The 25536-nt window shown below is 41.9% G+C and overlaps 1 protein-coding gene across 2 annotated transcripts in view; it reads right to left on the minus strand.

Moving 5' to 3' along the window:
- Positions 1-25536, minus strand: part of MYO1D (myosin ID) — a 392202-nt gene that overhangs the window by 277797 nt on the left and 88869 nt on the right. For both annotated transcript variants that reach the window (XR_008794254.1, XM_056127580.1), the window contains exons 2-6: positions 11484-11692; positions 9156-9249; positions 6188-6353; positions 2968-3021; positions 58-153 (exon numbers count right to left, since the gene is read on the minus strand). Coding sequence is in view for 1 of the 2 variants with exons in the window: in XM_056127580.1 (XP_055983555.1) it covers positions 58-153; positions 2968-3021; positions 6188-6353; positions 9156-9249; positions 11484-11692 (619 nt within the window). In the remaining variant the exon portion in view is untranslated. The remainder of the gene's footprint in view (positions 1-57; positions 154-2967; positions 3022-6187; positions 6354-9155; positions 9250-11483; positions 11693-25536) is intronic.

A 25536-nucleotide genomic window follows, 5' to 3' on the forward strand; every position in this document is an offset into this window, starting at 1 on the left:
TTGATTATTTTTTTTTCTGATTCTATAGCTAAGCAATCTTAAAGAGGCAACTCTCACCTTTAATTGAGCTCCTACGCGAATATAGTTGTAGGATGAAAGAGATTTCTGGAGATGCAGTGAACGTAGTATTTGCTCTGAACCTCCTTGGAGTAGCTGAAAAATATTTAATTAAAAATAAATGGGCCAAGTACACAGAGAAGTAAAACACTGAACGTTCTAGCTTAACAGTCATTTAGCTTCCATTCACTTCTTGGGCTTCATTCAAGTAAGTCCCCCTAGTTCTAGCTCTGAAGAATTATTTATTTTTTTTAACTTGAAGGTACGTGGCTTTGGTTCATCATTTATGGAAAATGTTATGCAGTCAGGAAGAAAACACATATGAAGCAACCTTAGCTCTTTTTCACAACTCAAGTGACATAAAAGGCGCTTGTTTCATCTGTGTTGTCTGCACAGCAGGAGCCCTGAAACTGGAGCAATCACTTGCATTAGCAGCCCACTACCTAGACAGGACAGAGTTGTGCTTCAGAATTTAGAAAATAAAATCAATGCCGTTCCAGAAATAAGAGCTTGCAGTCACAAGATGTGTTTGCTTATTCTTAATCCATCTCTGCATTTTAGGGAAGGACAATTAGATAACTGTGACTGCAGTGTTAGACAAAGACAATTTTCAGTACTTTCACCCAACTGGGAGAAGCACTGGGGAAAAACTAAGGTTTTTTTTTAATTTAAAAAAAAATAAACAGAATTCTTTTCCATTTGATAGAAAGATTTTTGAAAGCATGGCAAATTGTCAACAAAAACAGCTCCAACCTAGGTAGCCCTTTTATACGGCATATGACTTAATGAAGGCATTATGTTTAACTCTCATCATTAAATTCATTAAATTGTATGCTTTGCTTTATTTTAAAAATATCACTATTAACTTTTTTTTTCCAGCAGAAATTCCAGGGCTCAAATCAGGACCCTCTGAAAAGCATATATTTAACCATTGAATGATGTCTCTGATCAAATTTTAAAATTTTAAATTGATTTGTAAAACCAAAATATACCAGAACTTGTGTATAATAATGGGTACTGCCATTAAATCAGTTGCCCAGAAAAATATGAATGCAGATAAAAATTTTTGTTCTTGTTTTAATTTTTTATTTGTTTATTTATTTATTTTTGCTTTTTGGGTCACACCCGGTGATACACAAGGGTTACTCCTGGCTCTGCACTCAGGAGTCACTCCTGGCGGTATTCTTGTTTTTTGATCATACCCAGAAATGCTCAGGACTTACTCCTGGTTCTGCACTCTCCTGATGGGATCTCAGAGGATCATATGGGATGCAAGAGCTTGGACCTGGGTCATCTGTGTGCAAGGCAAGTGCCTTACCTGCTATACTATCACTCCAGCCTCTGAAATGTAACTAAACTGTATTCAATGTATATTGTCACCATGCAATCTGCTTCAGAGATGTTTAAACCTAGAAATCAATCTTACTGATGTATAGTTTTTTTTTTTAATTCAAACTGTATTGCTTAATTTCATCACTGACTGCATCTATTAGCCTTGGAATATACTATGTAGGCTTTAAAATTCTTCTGCATATAAAGATTTTCCAATAGGAGGACAATTTTAAGATATTTTGCCTTAGACTTTCTTTATTTACTTATTTTGGTTTTTAAGCCACACCCAGGAGTGGTGAGGGCTTATTTCTGTCTCTAGGCTCAGGAGTCACTTCTGCTAGTATACAGGGGACAATATGAAGTGCCATGCTGGGGATAGAACCAAGTGTTTACCCATATACTGTATTATCACTCCAGTCTTGCACTAGATTTTAAAAGCATTTTAAGTAGGCATTTACTTTTTCTTAAAGCACAGCTTTGGTAATATAAAGACAATTCTCCTTTGCATTTATAAATTTCATTTTTTGCTTTTTTGTTGCTGTTGTTGTTGTTGTTGTTTAGAAATTACATTGCTTTAATCTCTCTATGAACAAAATTCACTGATTCTGATTTCCCATTTCTGGAGTTCTTAATACTGGAACAATTGCTTCGATTAAAAATAAAATTAGGCTAGCTCTTCAAGCCCATGGTTCTCCCTTGACCATGTATCTCGCTTGTTGTCCTGATGTTTCTTTGCCTGCTTATTTCCACTCTGGAGAAGCCTGCGTCCTCTCTTGAATATGCACTTCTCCCTTTCCTCTGACATCTTTCTAAATAAGTTTCAATAAAAAAATTTCTTGCTTCACCAAAAAATAAAATAAACCCCAAAAGACCTAACAACAAAATTACTATACTTAGAATCTACCATTTCAAAAATTTTCATAATTATTAAGAATCTACATCACAAGGAAATGTAGGTAATGCTCAACCAAGCGGATCAGGCTGGTGTGTGTGTGTGTGTGTGTGTGTGTGTGTGTGTCCATGATTAATGTCTCCTGGTCAATGGAGACAGGAAGGCACAGAATTCTGAGTGACTTCCAATATTAAAAACACTCCTTTCTGCACAGTTAAGCAACTAATCAATTTTTTTAATTTTTTTTATTATTAGTGAAACACCATGAGGTACAGTTGTAGATTTACAAATTTTTGTGCTTGGATCTCGATCATACCACGATCAAGTACCCATCCCTCCACCAGTGCCCATTTTCCACCACCAGGATAATATCCCTCCCCCCCATCCCCCCATCCCCCCATCCCCCCCTGCCACTGTGGCAGGGCATTCCCTTTTGTTCTCTCTCTCCTTTTGGGTGTTGTGATCAGCAAAAGAGGCATTGAGTGGCAAACATGTTCAGTCCAGTCTACTTTCAACCTGCATCTCCCCTCCTGGGAGGATCCTCCAAACACCCTCCACTTGGTGTTCCCCTTTCTATCTGAATTGTCCTTTCCCCTAGAATACCCGGCTGGCCTCTAAGTTATGGAGTAATTCTCCTGGTGAAGCAACTAATCAATTTTCTTTCAGAAAATAAACAGAGTACTAACCTGGTAGAAAGAATGGAAGCTTCGTTCTCCTGGCTGTTGCACAATCACTCGAGACTAGGGAGAAAAATACACACACACACAAAGATCATTCCTCTGAAAGTGTACCCCTAAATTATAAACAAAAGCCACTTTCTCAGGGATCCTGCATTCCATTCAACAGAGCCAGCAGGCCGTACTCTAACACACTAAGATGACGCCTTCTCCATGGGCTTTCTGTGTCGTTCCCCTCTTTCTTCACTTAAAAATTTAAATTTTTTATTGCTTTCTCATTAGTTTACTATATTGTAGGGATCCAGGGGTTTTCAAGTTTTATACTTCCCCCATGTGCGCATCTGATCCTCACGGCTCCTATCACCCAGGTTCCAGAGTGGTGCAATATTCTGATGGTCCATTTTACTACTTAAACCAGGGTTCCCTAATCTTTCTAAAACATTAAGTCATTTTGCTTTTTTAATTTTTTAACCTGGAACCTAAAGAGAAAATTTCTTTTTAGGTGTTGTGTGGGGGCACTAGAGGCACTAGTCATGGGCACGGTAAAATAGGAAGAAACACTAAAGGAGAAATCTCTTCAGCATCCCTTCTGCAGAATATTGCTGGCATTTCAAGGAGCAGAGCCCTATATCCTTTAATAAAACCAGTCACATAAGTGTGTCTGTGAAGAGCCCCCAGCCTTAAAGGGCTTCAAAAAATTGCAATTAAGAGAGGCCTCAAAAAGGTAATTTATTCCAAAGGCTATGGGGGGGGGGGGGGGTTGGTAGGAGGGAAGGGAGCTTCAAAGGCAGTGCTCAGAAGGGCTGGGAGCCTGATCAGCGATTTCTCTGCCAACTGAGGCTGGGATCAATGCAAGATACCAAAGATGAGATGCTGCTTGGGTACCACAGTGCTGGAGCTATTGGGTCACCCCAGCAGTGTTGGGGCTCTCCTGGGCTACACCTGGTGATGCTCAGGGAAGCAGCTGGTGCTGTAAATCAAACCCGATGGGGTACATATCCGGCCTCCTGCAAGGGATCCTTTTGATTACTGACTCTGACAAAGCTGACAAAGCCAAGTCTAATGAAACTTTTGGGGGAAAAAACAAATAAGCTGGGATTTCATGGCGATTTTCAATGGACCTCAGTACTTTCTGAAAAGCCTAACTTCAATTTAATAAGCAAATCAAAAAAGAAAAAAGAAAGATAGATTAGGGCTAAAATGTGGCTTAGTGGCACAGCATCTGCCTTATGGTGTGCAATCCTTGCACAGGACACATGTGTGATCCCAGAGGCACACCACTGTGTTCCTCAGGGTCACAACAAGTGTGTGGTCTTCTGTACACGGCGACCAATTGTGAGAGCCATTTGCCCTGTAACAGCAACAACCAAGGGTAGGGAAGCTAGGAAAAACTCATCCCACCGCATTCTACCATCACACAGGAGACTATAGGGGAATAGGGTAGAAAATCCGCAGTTGTCCAGGCAAGTGGATTCAGATCTGAATTCAATTCAAGATGGAGACTCGGGGATGGGCCATCTTAACTACAAAACCCAGGCGAATGGATTCTTGTACCCTCCTTCAGTTTTCAGGGATAATTAAGATTAATTAGGGCACAGCCTCCCTGGCACTCCCAAGAGCAAAGTTTTAATTGGAAACTTCTACAGGCCCAACATTCACGTAGGCAGATAAAAACATACTCTTCATGTTTTCACTGACCGAGTACAGTATGTTTTGCGATTAGACTACAAGATCATAAAACACATCTGTTAAAAAGCAGTGAACAAATGGAAAGTTGAAGTAAATAGGATTTCAATGAGCTTAAATTAAAACCTATGAGAGCTGGTGACATGTAAGGAGATGATTAGTCCTGGACTGATTCTTGTTAAACTTACCACATTCATATACACCCTTCCCCACTTTCTCCATTTCCCTACTCCTATACTTTTATCTACAAAGTCCATAACTTTGCAAGAGCTAATAAGAGAACACAAAAGGAGAATGCTTGCCATAGAAAGTTAGCTGGAGAGCAGGAAGGGAGGAAGAATGGGAGTAAATTTTTTTTCTACGAAGAAAAAAAAATCCTCTGAAGGGTGGGACATTGTTTGGATGACTTCTCTATATACTCTACAAAGCTTTGCATATGAGAGAGTGTGGGCGGGTGTTTGCAAACCACCTTGGAACACTTCCCCTTTAATATCAGAAAGCAAAACATATACAAACAAAAGCACATATAGAGAAACAAAGAAAAGGAAGAGACAATGTCCAATGAAAATAAACCCTGACCACAGGACAGAGGCTATGAAGTTAGGGTGGAGGGAGAGCTGAAAGGGCACAGTGGCCCCATGGGTTGGCACTTTGGGGGTAGAAGGGGTGATATGGTGCGCTAAACATAGAAACAATTATTCTTGTGCACCAAGGCTACTGCAGTCAATATTAAGTTTAAGTACAAATAAATAAAAGCAGTCAAGGCTGGCCTTCAACCCCAAAGTGCTGCCTCTGTCCAGGTGAGCCTTGTCACCAATGGAATAGGGAACTGAAAAGTGTGTGTGTGTGTGTGTGTGTGTGTGTGTGTGTGTGTGTGTGTGTTGTGTTGTGTGCTCCTGGGCAAAAAATTAGTTTTCTCCTACTGAAATTTCATTTCAGTGTTTTTTGCTTCCACAGAGACCCTAGAGTCTCCTGACAAAAGGCCAGGGTTTTCCCTATTTCCTGCCAGTCTCTCCCAGAGGAAACTCATTTCAAAACTTACCTTTTCCCTGGGGTCTTAAAGGAAAAACAGGTTTCTGGTTCACACTGTGACTCCTAGTAATCTCAGGTCTTTGATGTGATCACTTTTCGAATTTAAAAGATCCAGAGAGAATTATTCTTATACAAGACTGGTAATTATTCTACAAACTCCCTGAATTCTTAACACTGCTATATTTTAGGATAAGTGGTGACTTTTTTCTTCCCATGCCTTTGATCTGCTTTTCTTCTGCTCCTACACTACACCACCCAATTTGTGAAGACGTAGTATGTGACTTTTGTACAAATATGTTTCTCATTGTGCTGTTTATTTTGGGTGAAATAAGGGAAGGAGTTTCAAAAGATTAAAGGAAATTGATTAAGAAGATCTAATCGCCCTCTTTTTCAGTGAATAAATAGAACACCATTTCCAGGGAGTAAGAAGAAATTCTATAAATATAACCAGATTTTAGAAAAACATTCAGCATTTGCAAACATATCCCTCAGAAATTAATGCTCATCTTACCTTCTCCAACAAGTAATTATTGATATGACCACCGATAGGATCGCCCTTGAAATCAAAGTTGATATCCATGTATTTCCCAAATCTGCTTGAGTTGTCATTGCGGTTGGTCTTGGCATTTCCAAAAGCCTCCAAAACACAGTTAGATTTAAGCAGCATATTCTTCACTCTTTAATGAAACAAATTAAAGTCATCATAAGTCTTTGAATTTTTAAAAGCTTAATTTTGCTTAAAAATGCAAAGATTTCCTCAGAGACCCTGACTGCAGGCTTGTTACACACACACACACACACACACACACACACACACACACACACTCATACATACAAAAAATATTAAAAAATGTTATTCATTGAAGTAACCTGATAGAGCAAATCCACTGTTCCGTCCATTATTACTGCAAGTGACCCAATACCTCATGTCATGAGACAAAGTGCACGGTGAGGAAATTGCTAGTTGTTTTTTGGGGGAGTGGGAGAGAATTTTGGACCATGCTTAGCTGTTCCTGGCAGTACTCCAGGGACCACCTGTGGTGTCAGGAATTCAAACCTGGAACTACACAGTCACGTGCAAGTCCCTCCTGCACTCTCCTGCCCCAAACTGCTAGTGTTTGGTAAATGAAGGAAACTTTCTAAAAAACTATGGTAAGAATGCCTATAAAAGACTAGAATGCATACATATGCCACTATCTACTATAACGAAATTTTAGAACTAAAATTTATTTCTCATAAGGTGAACAGAACTGTGCTCTTAAGGAGGGAAGGGACCTTGGGATAGTGGTGGAAAGAAAGATCCTGCCACTCTGACGGTAGGTCTGGCATAGCAGCACCACCATGTAAAACACTAATATTGTATTACTGAAGAAAAGTCAAATTAAATTTAAAAAATATTTAGTTCTCAGCTACTCTCCTGAGTTCCTAAGGAAGTTAAGAAAACCTATTTCTATCCTTGTCCTTGTCACGCTAGATAGAAATCAAAATAAAAAGAGTCACTTGCCTCTTTTGACCAGACAATATATAGCCCAACAGGATTAAAAAATAAAAAAGTTTTGGGCCGGAGTGATAGTACAGTGGGTAGGGTGTTTGCCTTGCACGCAGACAACCTGAGTTCCAATCCCCAACATCCCACATGGTCCCCCAAGCACCACCAGGAGTAATTCCTGAGTGCAGAGCCAGGAGTAACCCCTGTGTATCGCTGGATGTGACCAAAAATCAAAAATAAATCTATAAATAAAAAAGTTCAACACAATATCCTTTCCATTCACACAAGAAAGGCAGACAGTGATGTGTATATAGAATGTGATGCGTCAGTAAAGGAACATTAAGCTTCAAGGTAGCAACTTTGAAAACATTTTCTTTTCAAAGAACCTATACTACAGGGCCAGAGAGAGTGCAGTAGAGAGGGCACTTGCATTGCACACAGCCAACTAGGGTTCGAATAGCACCACAGTCACCCACCAGGAGAGATCCCTGAGCACGGGCAGGTATGACCCCAGTGCCAAACCAAACCAAAGAAAACAAAAAAGAATCCAACCCCCAAAGACTGATATGAAAAAGTTATGCCACTTGACCCCCCACAATTCTTTCTCTCTTTAAAAAAAAACCCTTCCATTCCATCCCTTCACATACATAAAGTGACTGCAACGTGCTAGGCGCCCAGCGCAGTGCTGAGCCCAAGAGACAGTGCACACCATCAGCTGTTACTCATCTGCTGCAGCCTTTAGAAAAGGAGTCCAGTCTGGCCGGAGAGAGAGAGGACAGCACAAAGGGCTCTTGCCTTGCATGTTGCTGACTCAGGTTCAATCCCCGGCATCCCGTATGGTCCCCCCCCAGCGCCGCCAGGAGTAATCCCTGAGCACAGAATATGGAGGACACCTGAGATCGTTGGATGTGGCCCAAACACCAAAAGAGAAAAGGGGAAAAAAGGGAAAAAAAATCCTATCTAGAATGCCTAATTCCAGAGGCTTTGTTTAAAAATAGGAAAGAGCAGATTTGTCTAGGGAACTGAGTTGCTCTCCAGAGCCTAAAAAGATATTTCTTGAATATCAGCACTATAAAAAGTGAGATGTCCATAAGGGCTTGAACAATAAAACTGACCAATGTAAATAAAAGTATCTCTGCGGCTCACACATAACAATACGAACTAGAATAGGGATGTTTTCTCCAGTTTCAAATAATTTTATTGGCTCTATTTTTTTGTTGTTGTTGTTCAAGCTCATCCTGTGACATGACCATGACCATCCTGTTGTTCGTCGATTGCCTCGAGCAGGCCCCAGTAACGTCTCCTTCATCCTAGCCCTGAGATTTTTTAAAAAGTGCATATTCAAGGTTCTTTCAGGGTTAGGAGAATGAGACCCATTATTGTTACTGGTATTTGGCATATTGGGTATGCCATGGGGAGTTTGCCAGACTCTGCTGTGTGGGCAGGCTACATTCAGTAGCTTTCCAGTTTGTCCAAAGTAAGAATGAGATAATAATATGTTGCACGGCTGCAAATGTGGCAGCGCGCTTCGGGAGCTGGGTTTTATAGTCTCTGGGTCTTGGCCGTTGATGGGATTACACGGCGCCAAGGGGCCAGTTGGTGGGTGTGACCCCTGCCTACTGGAATATGGAGGTTCTGGGTGGAGGATGCTCAGCCAACAATCCAAGCAGGCTTGGAGATTCAGCCCCAGGACCCGCATTGCCTTTGTTCCTCCACCGGTACCTTCATGCATGTGGAGAGTTGTAGGGCATTTGCCTTGCACGAGGGCGAACCGGGTTTGATCATCCTGTAGTAAGCTTTTTTCTATTAAAAAACAAGTATTAAAAATAAAGTGATAGGAATGAAATGTATAGACATTCGGCAAAAATAAGGAGAGGGAAACTTAACCATTAATAAATGCTCAAAGGACCTTAGAGTATAGGCGTGGTTAAATCGACACATGAAAAGGAAGTGCTACCCAGACAGGGGGCTGTTCTTTGTCCCTGCTTACCTTTCAATCTCAGCTCTCTGACTGGGGTTGGTGATGGCCGCAATATAATGCATAATGTACTTACTGGCTTCAGTTTTACCAGCTCCACTTTCCCCTGGGAGAAAAACAGTGCAAACTTAATACGGCAGCTTAAACCAAGAGTTAGATGATTATTAATCAAATCATTATAAATGCTGATGTTATATAAATTCCTTGTGTTTCACCATTTGCATTTTTTGAGTTAATTCACCTATTTTGATATGGCATTGACTTGAACAGATGTGACAATGTGAGAAACATAAAACTATTGTGTAAGTAAAACAAATGAACTTAGAAAAAGTTAGAAAAAAGTATCAGTGGTTGAAATGTATGAATCAATTCCTTACATCTTAATGTTTGGTGGTGACTCTTAGATATAGCAGAAAAGGGACAAGATAGTGATTCCAACAGTGACCAGAGATAAATTTACAGAAACTTATTTTCTACAGTAGGATATCTTTTTATGGGTGTGAAGTAATTCCATGTAAGAAGTATCTACCCACCGTCAAAAAATGTGCAAAGGGTGAGAGCGATCGTACAGCAGGTAGGGCATTTGCCTTGCATGCACCGGATCCGTGTTCCAACCCTGGCACCCCATATGGTTCCCAGAGTATTGCCAGGTGTGACTCAAAAACAAGAAAAACGTGTATGCCCTCTGGCCTATAAGTTCCAGTAATAGCAAGTTAAGCTATGAACATATTAAACACACGAAACAGTAATCTTCAGAGGTTCTACAGATATTTCTGCAAACTAGACACTGTGAGTTACAGCTAATACCTGAAACTAATATGCCCATTAGTAGAGCAATGAACGCATTACAATTCAACTGTTTAATGGAATTTTACACAATTGTTAAGGAGAATTCATTAGTTCTTTAGTACTCTAAGGAAAAGTGCCCCAATACACAGTTAAATGGAAAAACAAGTTATGTAATAGTCATAATTATATAATCACATGTGTATGGGTGGCTATACGAATTTACACATGAAGAGTAAATGTATAAAATAATACACATTCGATTGTTCGTAGCTGTTACTGCTGGGATCTGGTAGTGGGGAGAAGAAGGGATTCAAGGTCAGGGCTTGTATTTTCCTTTACACATTTATACAATTGTTTGCTTCTATTCCCCGCCCACCCTGCCCTTTTAGAATCAGGCAATACAGCTTTTCTAATTCGTTTGTTTATTTTTGGATTGTGGGCAACACCCAGCTGTGTGTTGGGCTTAAACCCGGCTCTGTGCTCAGGGATCACTCCCGGCAGTGCTCAAAGAACCTATATAAGTGTTGGGGATTGAACCCAGGTCAGCTGTGCACAAGGCAAGCACTTTCTCTGCTGTGCTATCTCTCCAACCACTTTTCTAATTTATTTTTATCATCTTAGGACACAGTTCTGTAACTTTAGCACTAAATTTAGTTGTTCAACTCCTCTGACCCTTAGTATTATCAGCTATCAAGTAGAAACAAAGCCATTCTAGATAATTTTCGGAGTTGCTAGCCAAACTAGAACAAAGGTCACCAAAGTGTATAATAATACATATGTGAGGGGTTGTTACTGGCACCAGAAAAAACCCTTATGTTTTGGGATGAGTCATTTAGGGTTAGAAGCAGATATTTTTCTTTTTATTTTATTCCCCAAGTCTGCTGGAAGATAGAGAGTTTGGTTCTTAGTTCTTGAGTACAAGAGGTCTGCGCCCAAGCTCCCTCTTGCTGAAAGTCAAGGCTGCAGCCCCTCTCTCTGAGACCCAACACCTACTCCCTGCCATGTAGGTCCCTGGACACTGGCTGCATCCACCACTCTGACTTTGTGTGACTTTGTGGTACCTATGGGTTTCCTTTGCTTGGTTTCATTCTGTAACATTTAAAATATTTTTGTTATTTTTTGTCTGGTGCTTTTTTTTTTTAAGTTGGAGGGTTAGGAGCCTAGGAGAATGTACTTGGCTAAAGCTCTGCATTCAATCCACCCACCCCCAAGCTTGCCAGGAGTGATCCCTGAGCACAGAGTCAGGAGTAAGCCCTGAGCACCGCCAGGTATGGCCCCCAAACAAATGATCAAACAAAACTGGGGTGCCAATTCCATGCCAGTTCCATTTCCATGCCAGCTCAGATGACAAAACTGATCAGAAACCCATCCCAATAAAATATGTATTTGTAAGTGAACCAAGACTAGATGATCAGAATGAATACAGATGATTTGACATTTAACATTCAGCTGTACCAAACTGAAGTTTCTACTTCAAAAATAAATCTGATCCCTTGGAGCTTTGAGTACCAATTAAGTTAAATAATTTTGACCACTGATAGTGCGGAATACCTGATATCATGATACAGGTGTCTTTTGAGCGCCTCTTCATGGCCTTGTAAGCAGCATCGGCGATGGCGAACAGGTGAGGTGGTTTCTCATAGAGTTCTCGCCCTTTATACTGCTCAATAGTGTCTCTCTCGTAGATGTTCAGAGGCTTGTAAGGGTTCACAGAAACGACGACTTCGCCAATGAAAGTGTAGATGCGCCCTTTTTCAAATCTGTACAGAAGCAAAAAGAGAAAAAGCTGCTGTGGTAACAGTAAAATGTGATTTCTTTCCCGAGTCTCATGGGAAATCCAAATATTCCAGACACAATTTCTAACCTGAAATTTCATTGACTGTGAGTTGTATAGAAAATGCCGAAGGTTATATTCCCTTCAGCTATTATTGGTGGAAAAGAATGGGGGTTGGAAGTCAAGGAAGAAGAATACATTTTTTTTTCCTGGTGGCTGGGAGGGATTTCCTACTTCTATAATAATGAATATGCCAAATAGACCAAATTGATATGCCAAATCCAGTAATAAATGGATCTCATTTCCCTAACCCTGAATATGCAGAGTCGAGAAGGATATGGAAGGAGAGGCTGATAAAACACCAAGGCAAACATAGGCTGCCAAAACGCAGAAAAACAAAAATGATTGTCTGTACTTTTAATGCTCGTACGCTGGCATCTACTGCATCCATTGAAGACCTTATGGTACAAGCACGAAAGATCAAGTACGACATCATTGGTCTGACCGAAACGAGAAGACATCAATCCCATCATGCTGTTTTCGACACTGGAGAAGAACTGTTCCTTGGAACATGTGATAAAAGAGGCGTCGGTGGTGTTGGTATCCTTGTCAACACAAACTTAGTCACGAGCATTGATTCATTCGAATGCCTAACAACCCGAATCGGACGATTGCACTTGAATAAATATGGCTCACTACCAGCAGTTTCTATCTTTGTTGTCTATGCACCAACATCCAGTTATGGTGAAAGAGAAACTGAGAAATTCTACATGGAGCTGGAGAAGTTCTATAAAGAAGATCACACCTTCTACAAGATCATTGTCGGTGATTTTAATGCCAAGATAGGACCAAGAAGATCAGTCGATGAACTCCACATCGGAACCCATGGCCTGGAATGGAACGAACAGGGTGACAGACTGTCTGAGTTCATCATGTCAACCAAAACCTTCCATGGTAACTCACAATTCCAAAAGGCTGAATCTAAACGTTGGACATGGGAGTCTCCTGATGGACGGTTCCACAATGAAATAGACCACATCATATTCAATCGGCGGTTTTGCCTAACCGATGTTGCTGTTGTCCCAAAATTCCAAACGGGATCAGACCACCGTCTTCTTCGTGCAAAATTCTACCTCACAGAACGAGGAGAAAAGAATACAAGATTTAAGAAGAGGACTCCCAGAACAACCACCAACTGGGAGCTCTTTGGCTCTATTGCGGCAACATGGGAAGATGTCGTCATTGACAACATTGATGAGGAATATGATCGAATGATTAAGCACCTCCATGATTGTGCAAGGAATGCCAAGAGAGAGATAACCACAAAAAACTGTCTTTCTTCGAACACTCTTGAACTTATTCACCAACGTGGCTTGGCACATGCCTCAGGCAACCACAAGCGAACATCCGAACTGGCAAAACAGTGCAGAGAAGCCATCAAGGATGACCTCAAAAACAGGAGAGCAGCAGTACTGGTAGATGCAGCAGAAGCTGGGAAAAACATTCGTAATGCCCGCCTGTCCTTCACCAACTACAAATCCAAGATGACTGCCCTCCGACATCATGATGGATCTATCACATCTTCCAGAAGGGCAATGGAGAAGATTATTCATGACTTCTACTCAGATCTCTTTAATAGCCACATCCACTTGCCCACATACCACATACCACATGATGGATATGTCGTTCCCAATGTTCTCCCTTCCGAAATCCAACATGCCATCTCATCGGTAAAGAAACAAAGAGCACCTGGCCCAGACAAGATCAGACCTGAACACCTGAAGAACTTACCATCAGTACTCATCAATACATTAGCTCGACTCTTCACATGCTACCTGTCTGAATGCAAGGTTCCATCCCAATGGAAAACCAGCAGGACTGTACTACTATACAAGAAAGGAGACATCCATGACATTGGCAACTATCGCCCAATCTGCCTATTGTCTGTCATCTACAAACTATTCACTCAAGTCATCCTGAATAGGATTAGCAGAACACTAGATGAAGGACAACCATGTGAACAAGCTGGATTCCGAAAAGGATTCAGTACCATCGACCATATCCACACAATAACCAAGCTCATTGAGGTATCTCGGGAGTTCAAGATGCCGCTCTGTCTAAAGTTCATTGATTTAAAGAAGGCCTTTGATTCTGTTGAGACGGAAGCGGTCATGGAAGCCCTAGCCAATCAGGGCGTACAAACTCAATACATCAGGATCCTTCGTGAGCTCTATTGCGGATTCACTACCAAAATCTCACCATTCTACAAAGAAGTAATCATCCATATCAAGAGAGGGGTTCGGCAGGGTGATACCATTTCACCAAAACTCTTCAGTGCCACCCTCGAAAACATCATGCGACGACTGGAATGGGAAAACATGGGAGTGAAGATAGATGGTCGGCAACTACACCACCTCCGCTTTGCTGATGACATCGTTCTAATAACACCAAACATCAGCCAAGCGGCACAAATGCTGAACGACTTTGACCGTGAATGTGGAAAGGTCGGACTACAGCTGAATCTTACGAAGACAATGTTTATGAGAAACAGCCTTGTTCCTGACGCTCCATTCGCTCTCAACGGAACCACCATCTCCGAATGCAACAGCTATATATACCTAGGTCGAGAAATCAACATGATGAATGACCTGGCACCTGAGTTGCGCAGGAGGAAGAGAGCGGCTTGGAATGCCTTCAAGAGCATTGAAGAAATAACTAAAAGGACAAAGAACCTCCAGCTACGAGCACATCTCTTTGATTCCACTATTCTTCCTGCATTAACATATGCCTCAGAGACCTGGACCCTACGAAAACAGGATGAGAACGCTATTCGGATCTCTCAAAGAGGAATCGAAAGATCTATGCTTGGAATATCACGATTCACTCAAATGAGAGATAGAATCCGGAGTTCTGATCTTTGTCAACGCTCAAGAATCAGGGACGCTGTCTCATTTGCCAAGACATCAAAAATCAGATGGGCTGGACACGTAATGAGGTTTATAGACAACCGCTGGACTAGAGCCATTACTGATTGGATTCCACGGGACATCAAAAGATCACGTGGACGCCCACCTATAAGATGGTCAGACTTCTTCGTCAAGACCCTAAATGATTGGTTTGAGGCTCTGCATGTTCCTAGAACGAACAGATACCATTGGGCTACGCTAGCACGCAACCGGGATGAATGGAGACGTTACTGGCACCCGCTCGAATAAATCGATGAATAACGGGGATTAAGTGATTAAATGACAATAATGAAGGGAAAGTATGTATATGTGATATAACTCGTTTCTAGACTAACAAAGGGAAATGTGTGTGTGTGAGCGCGCGCTCACGTGCACATGTTATAGGAGAAAAATAAAACGAAATTAAAGCAAGTCTTGAAATCCACTTAACCAAAATTTCAATGATAAAGAAAACTTTCTACTAGTTAAAAAATAAAAACAGAAAAATCCACAACAGAGAGAATGGTTGAGAAGACTCTAAGTATAAATTTATTTTTAAAATATATACTTAAACTTACACAGTGTAGCTCTATCACTGCTTAGTACATCATTCCCCTTCCCTCCTGCTATGAACCATAATGAAAAAAGTATGCAGATACCTAAACTGATAAAAAAGTCCTTTATTTCTGTGGGACAGAGTCACAGGTATGAGATCGCTGGCTGAGTGGTACTTATGTACATAAAACAAACAAACAAACAGGTGGAGTGTGATGCTAAAATATTTGATGTCTAAAGCCCTACTAATAACAGTCTGTAAGTCATAGTAGTTAAATAAAATTTATCATACCTTAAATATGTTAACCTACTTCATCTCTTTTACTTGCTTCCGGTTGTGTATGTTTAACTGATTTAATAACAATAGCAACAAAGCAGGAGGCAAGAGGGAGGGAAAAGACACTGTAAAGTATGATGCTAGCTATGCCAACTTCTCCCCACAAAAACAGAGGTGAAGGTGCCAGCCTGTAGACAAATGGCATGACTATACAACAGGTACATATTAAGACTACGATCAGCACAGGAAAATGTCGAGGGCTATGTTCGTCTGCTTTATTTATTTATTTATTTGGCTTTTTGGGTCACACCTTGAGATGCACAGGGGTTCCTCCTGGCTTTGCACTCAGGAATTACTCCTGGCAGTGCTCAGGGGGCCATATGGGATGCTGGGAATTATACCAGGGTCAGCTGCATGCAAGGCAAACACCCTACCTGCTGTACTATCGCTCCAGCCCCACGTTCGTCTGCTTTATGCTTCCTTTCACATAGTAAATAGGGTGATGAGAAGAAATGTCACAGGAATAATTAGAAGGGAGTCAAAGGAAATTATGTACAGAACAGCACTGTAGCACTGTCCTCCTGTTGTTCATCGATTTGTTTATCGATTTGCTCAAGCGGGCCCAGTAACGCCTCCATTGTGTGACTTGTTGTTAACTGTGTTTGGCATATTGAATACATCACGGGTAGCTATTGCTCCAGCCCACATACAGATTAACCCCCAGCATATATGATTGTAATAGTGCAAAATTATGTTTTTATTTATAACAAAAACTCAAATATAAATCTTAAAAACCTATAGAAGTTCATTTTTTTATACAGTAACTCACATACAAATGTGCAAACCATTAGTAGGCCAACACCCAAATAGGGTTTTATTTATTTATTTTTTGGTTTTTGGGTCACACCTGGCAATGCTCCGGGGTTACTCCTAGCTCTGTACTCAGGAATCACTCCTGGTGGTGCTCAGGGGACCATACAGGATGCCAGGGATTGACCCCAGGTTGGCCTTGTGCAAGATAAATATCCTACCCACTGTACTATCTGACCCTGCAAACAAATATTTTCACACAAGTGGTCACCACCACCACCACTCCACATGCTGAGAGGGGCAGGCAGGCCTAGGGCCCAATGTCCAGAATTAACTGGAGCACTGATATGGGCAAAATGCTGGTCTGAAGACATCAGCCAAGTCTCTGATTACTCTTCTGGACCATCAGTGGGGCAGGGAAAGAATTAAGCCCTTGGATCCCCAAGGCCAGACCCTGAAACCTCTTTGACACTGGATGAATGCTACCAGCTCTAATTTGGTATAGACACAAACATGCCAGTAATGCTAACAATAAAAAGAACCAAGATTTTTATCATGCAGCTGGTATATATGTAAGTGTTAAGCACGATAAGGTCTTTCCTGCTTCCTCCTAGGAAAAGCGCCGACTCTGGAGTCCCACACAGCTGGGGCCCCAACACACAAGGTGCAAAAGTAACAGGAGGACCTTGTGAAAGCTGCTCAACCACCTCCTGTATTTTAGCTTCTTCAGCTATAAAACGGTGATAATTATATCCCTCTCTCTCACTGGCATTAAGTACTTAGGGGAAAAAAGGGCAACTATTTCTTTGCTTCCAATTATATGATACGGGAAGGAGATATTTAATAAAATGCCTTATTTTATTAACACTGCTACTTAAATCATAGCAATCATTTCACACGAGGCAGTAATTCTACGAACACAGTATTTCCTGTCTCTCCTGTCAATCACAGCCGAACGTTGTGTTCAAAGACCCCACAGAAATAAGGGAAAGCTGTGATCAGCACACGAGGCTTTCTGATTTAATTTCTTCTTTGCTGCACAGGAAGTACAGCACGGGAGCAACAGATAAAATGTTTGAAGCTCGCAGGATTTTAGATCTTTTTAAGTCTGATTATTATAAAGATGCAGTTTTCAATCTGGCCAGGTCTTAAATTTGCCACTAGATGGTGCCAGTGTACACCTTAACACTCAGCCAGCCTTTCTGTTTGCTCCTGGTATAAAGAAAGAACTGGCCAGCAGGAGCCACCTGCACGGTGGGCCTCCAGGAGTCACGGTGGAAATGATCCTAGATGACAAACGGGGCAGTACGCTTTGGAAAAGAGACCAACGAAGGCATTGCTATGATCTCTCTGTGGAAACCTCGCCTGACAAACTTTTCCTAATTCCTTCTTCAAATATTTATTCTAGCTCTAATTCCTGCCAGACAGCTTTGGAAAATCTAAACAGGGATAAAGGACTGGGAGGCTTTGTTAATAAATAATAACAGGAAAGAAAGTGTGCTAGGTAAGAAAGGGAAAGCACATCTGTGGCGGCGAAATGACCACTACAAAGCCCTTTCCTCCAGTGAGGAAGCAAGCGTGGCAGCACAGGTGCTGGCATGGAATTCAGAGAGAGAGACTGGAGCACCTTCCGTGTTCTGGTCTCTGAGGTGTGTCTGTGTGTGTGTCTGTGTGTGTCCTGTGTGTCTGTATATGTGTCTATGTGTATGTGTCTGTGTGTGTGTCTGTGTGTCTGTGTCTATGTGTGTCTCTGTGTGTGTCTGTGTCTATGTCTATGTGTCTGTGTGTGTCTGTCTGTCTGTGTGTCTGTGTGTATTTCCCCACTTGGTTTCCCTAGTGTCTGCATGTGTGTGTCTCTGTGTGTCCATGTCTATGTTTGTGTCTGTGTGTGTCTGTGTGTGTGTGTGTATGTGTTTCCACTTGGCTTCCCTAACTCCTCGACCATCCAAACCTCTCCACCTCCCCTCTCCCTCCATCCTGTCTGCTCTCCCACCAACAAGCTACTCCCAGTTGCCAAGGGCACCAGGCTTCGAGGTTTTTCCCATGCGGTTCATTCTGATTTTCCCTTGCCCCAACAAGTCTCTTTTTTCCTCCATCTGCTTGGTAAATGACCCTCCTCCTTCAAGAGTCTGTAAATAAGCATCTAGACCTCTAGAAAATCACTCTTCAAACAAACAACAAAAAAGCAAATGCCCATTGGTGCTCAGGGCTTACTCCCGGCTCTGCTCAGGGGTAATATATAATATTACCGTATACAGTATCGATTTGCTCGAGCGGGTCCAGTAACATCTCCATTGGAGACTTTGTTGTTACTGTGTTTGGCATATCGAATACGTCACAGGGAGCTTGCCAGGCTCTGCGGTGCAGGCGAGATACTCTCGGTAGCTTGCCGGGCTCTCCGAGAGGGGCGGAGGAATCGAACTCGGGTCGGCCATGTTGGCTGCGTGCAAGGCAAACGCCCTACCGCTGTGCTATCGCCCTGAACGCGCCCGATCTCGTCTGATACAGTATCAGTAATCAAGCCTAGGCAGGCCGTGTGCAAGGTGAGTGTCCTACCCACTGAATTATCTCTCAGACCCTAAACAAAAAATTTTTTTCTTAATTTAAGTAGGTTAATTGATAGGTTTCAGGTGTGTGGCATATCCAGCCGACCCCTGAATAACACAGGGGAGAGGGTAACTGTCTGCACCCACCACCACCCCTGCCCTGACCAATAATGATGACATTTGATTTCTAACTGTCCCCGAACTTTTCTATGGTAGCTGCTTGGCCTCTACGTAGTCTGGTTTCAGCAACTCCCCATCTCTCACCCCCCACCCCTTTGACCCATGCCAAGTTCTCTGGCTCCTAAGTCCCTCTAGTTGACCTGGGGATGAAAAAGCTATTGCACCCTTCCCTTTACAGGCAGACTTTGTGTGCTGTCCCCCACAAGAAGAATGCATCCAGGGGGAAGGGTCAGCACGTGTGAAACAATACTGGAGACAATAAAGTGCTAATTATGAAAGTGAACTTCACTTGAACTTAAGCATGAAGGCAGAGAATGTGGCATGATTAGAAGGACAGGAAGGAGGTCGGCCTAACGATGGCCAAAAAGTTTGTACTGGGAAATGCCAGCAACCAGTTGCAACTGCGGGAGACAGTCAGATTTGATTTGATAAGATACAGGCTTTGGAAACAAGCCAAGGAGGCTTAAATTTAACCAAAAACTAGGAATAAAAAACTGGGAATCAATGACGCTATAAAGAGCAAAAAGGAGAACAGCAGAAGAAATGAAAGAATGGGCAGATCTAAATACTTACTGAAAATAAAGGACAAAATGCATTTTAACTTTGAGCTGAACAGAGGAAATTTTTCTTCGCAAGGGTGAGATTTCAAGTGTATTCTAGAAACCTCTACATTTGAAATCTCATCCACTAATGGAATTCAGTGTTAGCCCTGATTGATTTATAATACTTTAAGGAGTCCATTTTTAAGGAAAAAATTCTTGGCGAACAGTCTGCTATCTATTTAATAAAACATTCAGAAATATTACTATTTCATGAGAACATATATTTTCATGAAGGATTGCTTAATCACATTGGGTCAGCCTTTTCAACCAAATCACATCCTAAGTTGCCTTGAACATTCAGATTTCTTGAGAGAGGTGTTCATTTACACACACCATCTTCTGTTTTCATTTTCTTAACCAATTCCAGCCTGGGTTCTATACCAGCACTTCAGTCTATATTGGGCCAAATTGCTGAAGAAAGTTCACTGGCTGATCTACTACATCTTGTGCTGCTTGGTTTCTCCACAACGTCGACCCAGTTCCCATTTCCTCAAGACAGTTCTCCCTTCCTTGGGTGAGGCCATTCTCTAGATTTCCCCCTCAGCCTCTTTTCAGAATGTTTTGGCGAAATATTTAGGCTCTCCAGAGCTGGGTTCAGCTGCAACTTCAAATGCCACCACATAAGGAGGATAGGGTAGAGGCTGGAGAGAGAGCACAGCAGGAAGGGAGTTTACCCATCACACAGTTGACCTGGGTTCAATCCCCAGCACCAAATACGGGAGAGGTCAAAAGCTAGAGGACGAGCTTTGTATGCAGGAGGTCTAGCTCCTTGGTATAGCAAGGATCCCTGAACTTTTCCAAGTGTGGTTGAAACCAAAAGAGAAAACAAAAATATTGGAGCTGGAGCTATAGTATAGCGGGTAGGGTGTTTGCCTTGCATGCGGCTGACCGGGGTTCAGTCTCCAGCATCCCAGGAGTAACCCCTGTGCATCGTCGGGTCTGACCCCCCAAAAGCAAACAAACATATTAGTGAAACAAACAAACAAACAAAAACAGGATTATTCTGAAACACTGATGAAGAAAGCCAGCTATCAGCATGGTAAGGCAAAAGAGAAAAGGTGGGTATAACTACACTGTAGCAGTTCATACTCCCACTCTAACCCCCTTGGCAAAACCTCAGTGGCACCAGAGACAGTACAGTGGGCAGGGGGCCTGCATTGCACGCAAGCCAATCTGAGTTCAATCCCCAGCACCCAGATGCTCCCCTGAGCACTGACAGGAGTGAGCCCTGAGAACAGAATCATGAGTAAGCCCTGAGTACTGACAGGTATGGCTCCCCCAAACAAACAAAATGTCCTGGGATACATACAGGACTAGCTTGCTAATCAGGCAATATCTTGTCATTTTTTTCAGGGCAAAGTGTTTGGAAAGATCCCAAACTGTAAATATACTGGAGTTCCACATACTTTCAACCACCAACAAATACAGAATGAACATCAAGTACTCAAAGACGGGAATGATCAGAAGTGGACCAGAATAGCTCCTGTGGTAAGGTATTACAAGAAAAATGAAGGTAAAGAATTTGACAGATAAATGGATGACAGGATTACCTTCCCCGTAAAAGTATGCTCTGAAGTAGTAAAATGATAGGAAAATACTTCTGCATGAAAATGAATAATGTAAAGAAGCTCTTAAAACCAAGAGATCAAAGAAAACATTTTTCTTTTTTGTAAAAAAAGAGAAATCATGTTTAACACTAGCTTTTGAAAAAAAGATGAAAAGTTGGAAGAATTCAAGGACATAACAGAAAGGGCCAGAGATATGGCTCAAGTAGTAAAGCAAGGCCCTGGCCCCATCCTCAGCATTGTTGAGAGTGGTGCCAGGCTCCCAAGCTCCCTTTTCACACATCACTGGTGTGGCCCCATGACATTTAAAAAAGAAAAAAATATATACAGAGACGATGGTCATATTAAAAGATATAAAAAGGGAAATGAACACTGCTGGGAATCAGAAGGACAAAGAAGGTGAGAAAGGAAAGCAAAAGGAAATAGGGGAAAAAAGCCAACATAAGATTATGAAAGCAGAAAATAATAGAGAAGACATAACTGGTATTCCTCAAGCCTTCAGTATAGGACAACAGAGGCATTTCAAAATTCAAATAAATACACCAATACTGTCAACAGAAATACATGCCAACAAAGTTTTTAGAAATGGGTAGAGGTCAGAAAGATGGTATAGGGATTAAGATGTTTGTTCTGCATGTGTTAAACTTGGGTTCAATCCCAAGTTTAACACATATAGCTCCCTGAGCACTGATAGGTAGGGGGTCCAACCTCCCCCTCCCCCCATCCCCACCAAATGGGCTAGCCATATAGAAGACGAAACAATCCCCCAAACATTATTTATGTGTTAAGTTGTGTGCTCAAAGAGAAATATGGACTCTCTATGCCCATGAACCTGTCAACGGGACCATATATGAAATAGAGTACTTAGAATTCCCAGCCCCAATTCCAATATGTGACAGTAAATGGTCCAACCCAGCAGAGGATCCTACAATTCAATGCATTCTGACAGGATGTGCCCATCAGAGTCCACAGGCAAAGGGCTCAGTCCTAGAAAACCGCCACCCCCCTCACCCCCAATCTTCAGATACCAAAAGCAAGCCCGTCTGCTTCTGACCAACCAATCACAGCCCAGAGTGTCCACCATCTGCTCCCTTTGACCTTACATGACACCTGCATGCACAGGTTAGATAACCACTAACTGGCTACCAGCAGAGGTTCCCACTCTGGTTCCTTGGGTTTGATTGACTTACTAGAGGTCTCAGGGAATACAGGACTATTTTACTTAGGGCTTTACTGGTTTAGTCAAGAAGCCCAGGATGTAACTCAGGAACAAGCAGCCCACCTCATCACCAGTTTATATTCTGTCAGCTGGACAGAAGAGGGGCATAGGGCCAGTAAGCAGGAAAGAGTGTTGACACCTACTATCCCAGCATCATCCCGTGCCCACGGATTGGGAGGCTCTCCAAATCCAGTCCTTTGGGGGGCTGTTGTGGAGGCTTCCTTATGTAGACATGGCTCATCAGCCAACCACTGGCAACCAATTCAGCCTCCAGCCTCTCTTCCCCCCATGGAGGTTGGGGGCAGGACGGAAAGTTCTTTGAATCACATCTCCTGGCAATCCTCCCTATTCTTGGCTAAAGTCCCCAAATTACCTCACAACCAGAACAAAATACACCTTTATTGCTCTCGGCCCTTAGGAAATCCCCAGGGTCTTAGGAAATCTGGTCAGAAATTGGGCTAAAGACCAAATACACAGATTGGATAATCACAATATCACATACAAGCACTGCTCTGGTCAGAAAGGGGGATGGTGCGTATATACAAATCATGTAAATATACATGCACCCATCTATTTAAATCACATTGTCATACAGGAGTTAGATGAGGCCAGACAGTCGACCCCTGCCAGTATGACTGGTGTCCTTATACAACGAGGAAAACCCCCACCCTTACTGAGGCAGAAAGGGAGTAGTTCATACACAAACAGGCAGATGAGGTAACAGCCAGGGAGCTTCACCAGAAGGGAAGCCGGTGGCGAAGGATGTCTCTCCTACATGTGTCAGAGGAGCATGGCCTTGCTGACACCTTCACTTTCAACTCCTGGCTTTCAGAACTGTGAGACAGTACATCTCTGTCATTGTAAGCCATGCCGTTTATAGTAGTTACAGTCACTCCAGGAAATGAATACAACTTGGTCATACCAAATTTACTCCCCCCCCAAAAAAAAAAACAGTTTCTCTCCCCTACATTCAAATAATTCCAAATAAAATCAACAACATAAAACAACTTTTCACCTACAGGTCAAGATTTTTTACAATGTTAGTGTGAACCTGAAATGACATCGTCCCTACCACAGGTAATCATCTTAATTGGTCTGACTTTCTTTTAATTCGTTCTGATCCATTTCAGAAGAGCAGGACAGGTAAGGCTCATCTTAGCCTTATAGAGAATATATAAGGTTCATTACATAGAATATAAATCTATGTAAGGCTCTGGGTTTGATCTCTGGCACCAAAATGAAATCTAATTGCTCATTTCTATCCTTAAATCTTTTCAACAGTAAGCTTCGATGTCAAAAGCCCAGGTATTTGCTCATCTAATGCCACCTACTCGTGGCCACTCACTATGTGTTCTAACACAGAATGAACCAAGGACTTTCCCCAGCCAAACTGCTTCCACCCCCATCATCCCACTCTTTTCCTTTATATAGCAGTTACCACAAGTAGTTTCTTGTTTACTTGTTTATTGTCTTTCTTCTGAAGAACAGAGACCACATTTGTCTGGTTCCCTTGCTTTATCTTCAGCATGCAATAGAAGGGCCTGGAAAGTAGTAGGTGGTCAAACATTTGATGAATGACGGGACTGGAGAGATAGTACAGGTGTTAAGGCACTTACCTTGCACTTAGCTGACCCTGATTCAATCCCCAGGACCCCATATGGTTCCCTGAGCCCTGCCAAGAGTGAACTCCTGAGCACAGAACCAGGAGTTAAGATCTAAGCACAGTCAGGAACATCCAGAACCAAAAGGGAGAGTGGGAATGAAACAAAACAAACATGCATTTGATGAATGAAATAATAATAAAAGAATGAATGTCCTTTGCTAAGTTCCCTTCTTTTAGAAAACGGTTTCACATCCTATGTATATACACATATAAAAAATGCAGTCCAATGTGCATGAAAGATTTAAAATACATTTCCCCCTCTATTTACATGTCTTGTTTTGTTTCTCTTTCATCTGGTAGCCTTTATAACTTTCTCAAATAGGGCAGAGAAAATGGCACCTATTTTTTAAACTTTCAAAATTAAAAAAAAAGATCTTATTTTTTGCTCTAAATATGCACATAAACATACATATTCATGCACATATGTATACAAGTATATATATAAACTATCCACAACAATTATAATTCTCAATTCTACAGTTTGCACTTATCCTTAACTTTACTACCTACCCCCCAAGCAAACACCTCAGTTGGGTATGTTTTTCTACCTGTGTTACCTTATTTTTAAAAGATGGACCACATCCCCTGAACCATAAGAATAATCTCTTCTTTACTTTTGTATGAGCAGTGTCATGTAATCTAAATAATGGCAATTTTTATTCTAGGAAAATGAACTCAATGGTACCTACTCTACCCATTCTGAGACAGGTTTTCCCAACTGGAGAAGGAAATTATGAAATAAGGCTGATCTGGAACTAGAGATCCATCCAGAATCACGGCATACTGGGGAGAGCGGGAAACTGGAATGAGAGAAAGAGAAATGTACGGGCAAAAATATTTACTTGTTCTTAACACTTGAGAGAGCTTGGAAACAGCAACACCCACAGTTTAGCTTCTAAATACTATTACTTATGCCTAAAAGAATCTAAAATTCCTTGAAGAAAAACTCTACTCTCAGGCAAGGAAATTATAAGATAAACCTGAGTATCTTGTCAAATCAGAAAGGAGGGAAGTAGTTAAAGACGCACAGGGATGCGTCTGAAGGATCCCTGTGACAGCCTGAATGGGCAGTCATTTGCCAAACCTGGAACCACATGAACATTAACATAAATAGTGTCAGTGACGTTACAGTCCATTGAGAAAACAGGAACCTATAAATAAAAGAAAAAGCTTCATCAAATGTATGTTTGTTTGGTTTCATTTCTTTTGGTTTTGGGTGTTCCTACCTGTGCTCAGGTCATAACCCCTGGATCTGTGCTCAGGGATCATTCCTGGCAGGGCTCAGGGAACCATAAAGGGTGCTCCAGATTGAACCGGGATCAGCTGAGAGCAATACAAGTGCCTTAACATTTCTTAAAATGGCAATTAATAAATAGAGAGGGGCAAGAGCTAGTATGGGTCTTAAGGCGCTTGCCCTGCATGCTGCCAATCATAGTTCAACCCCCGGCACCACATATAGTCCCCCAAA

The sequence above is a fragment of the Sorex fumeus genome, unplaced genomic scaffold (assembly GCF_029834395.1).
Source record: "Sorex fumeus unplaced genomic scaffold, SorFum_2.1 ptg000063l, whole genome shotgun sequence".
Taxonomy (NCBI): Eukaryota; Metazoa; Chordata; class Mammalia; order Eulipotyphla; family Soricidae; genus Sorex; species Sorex fumeus.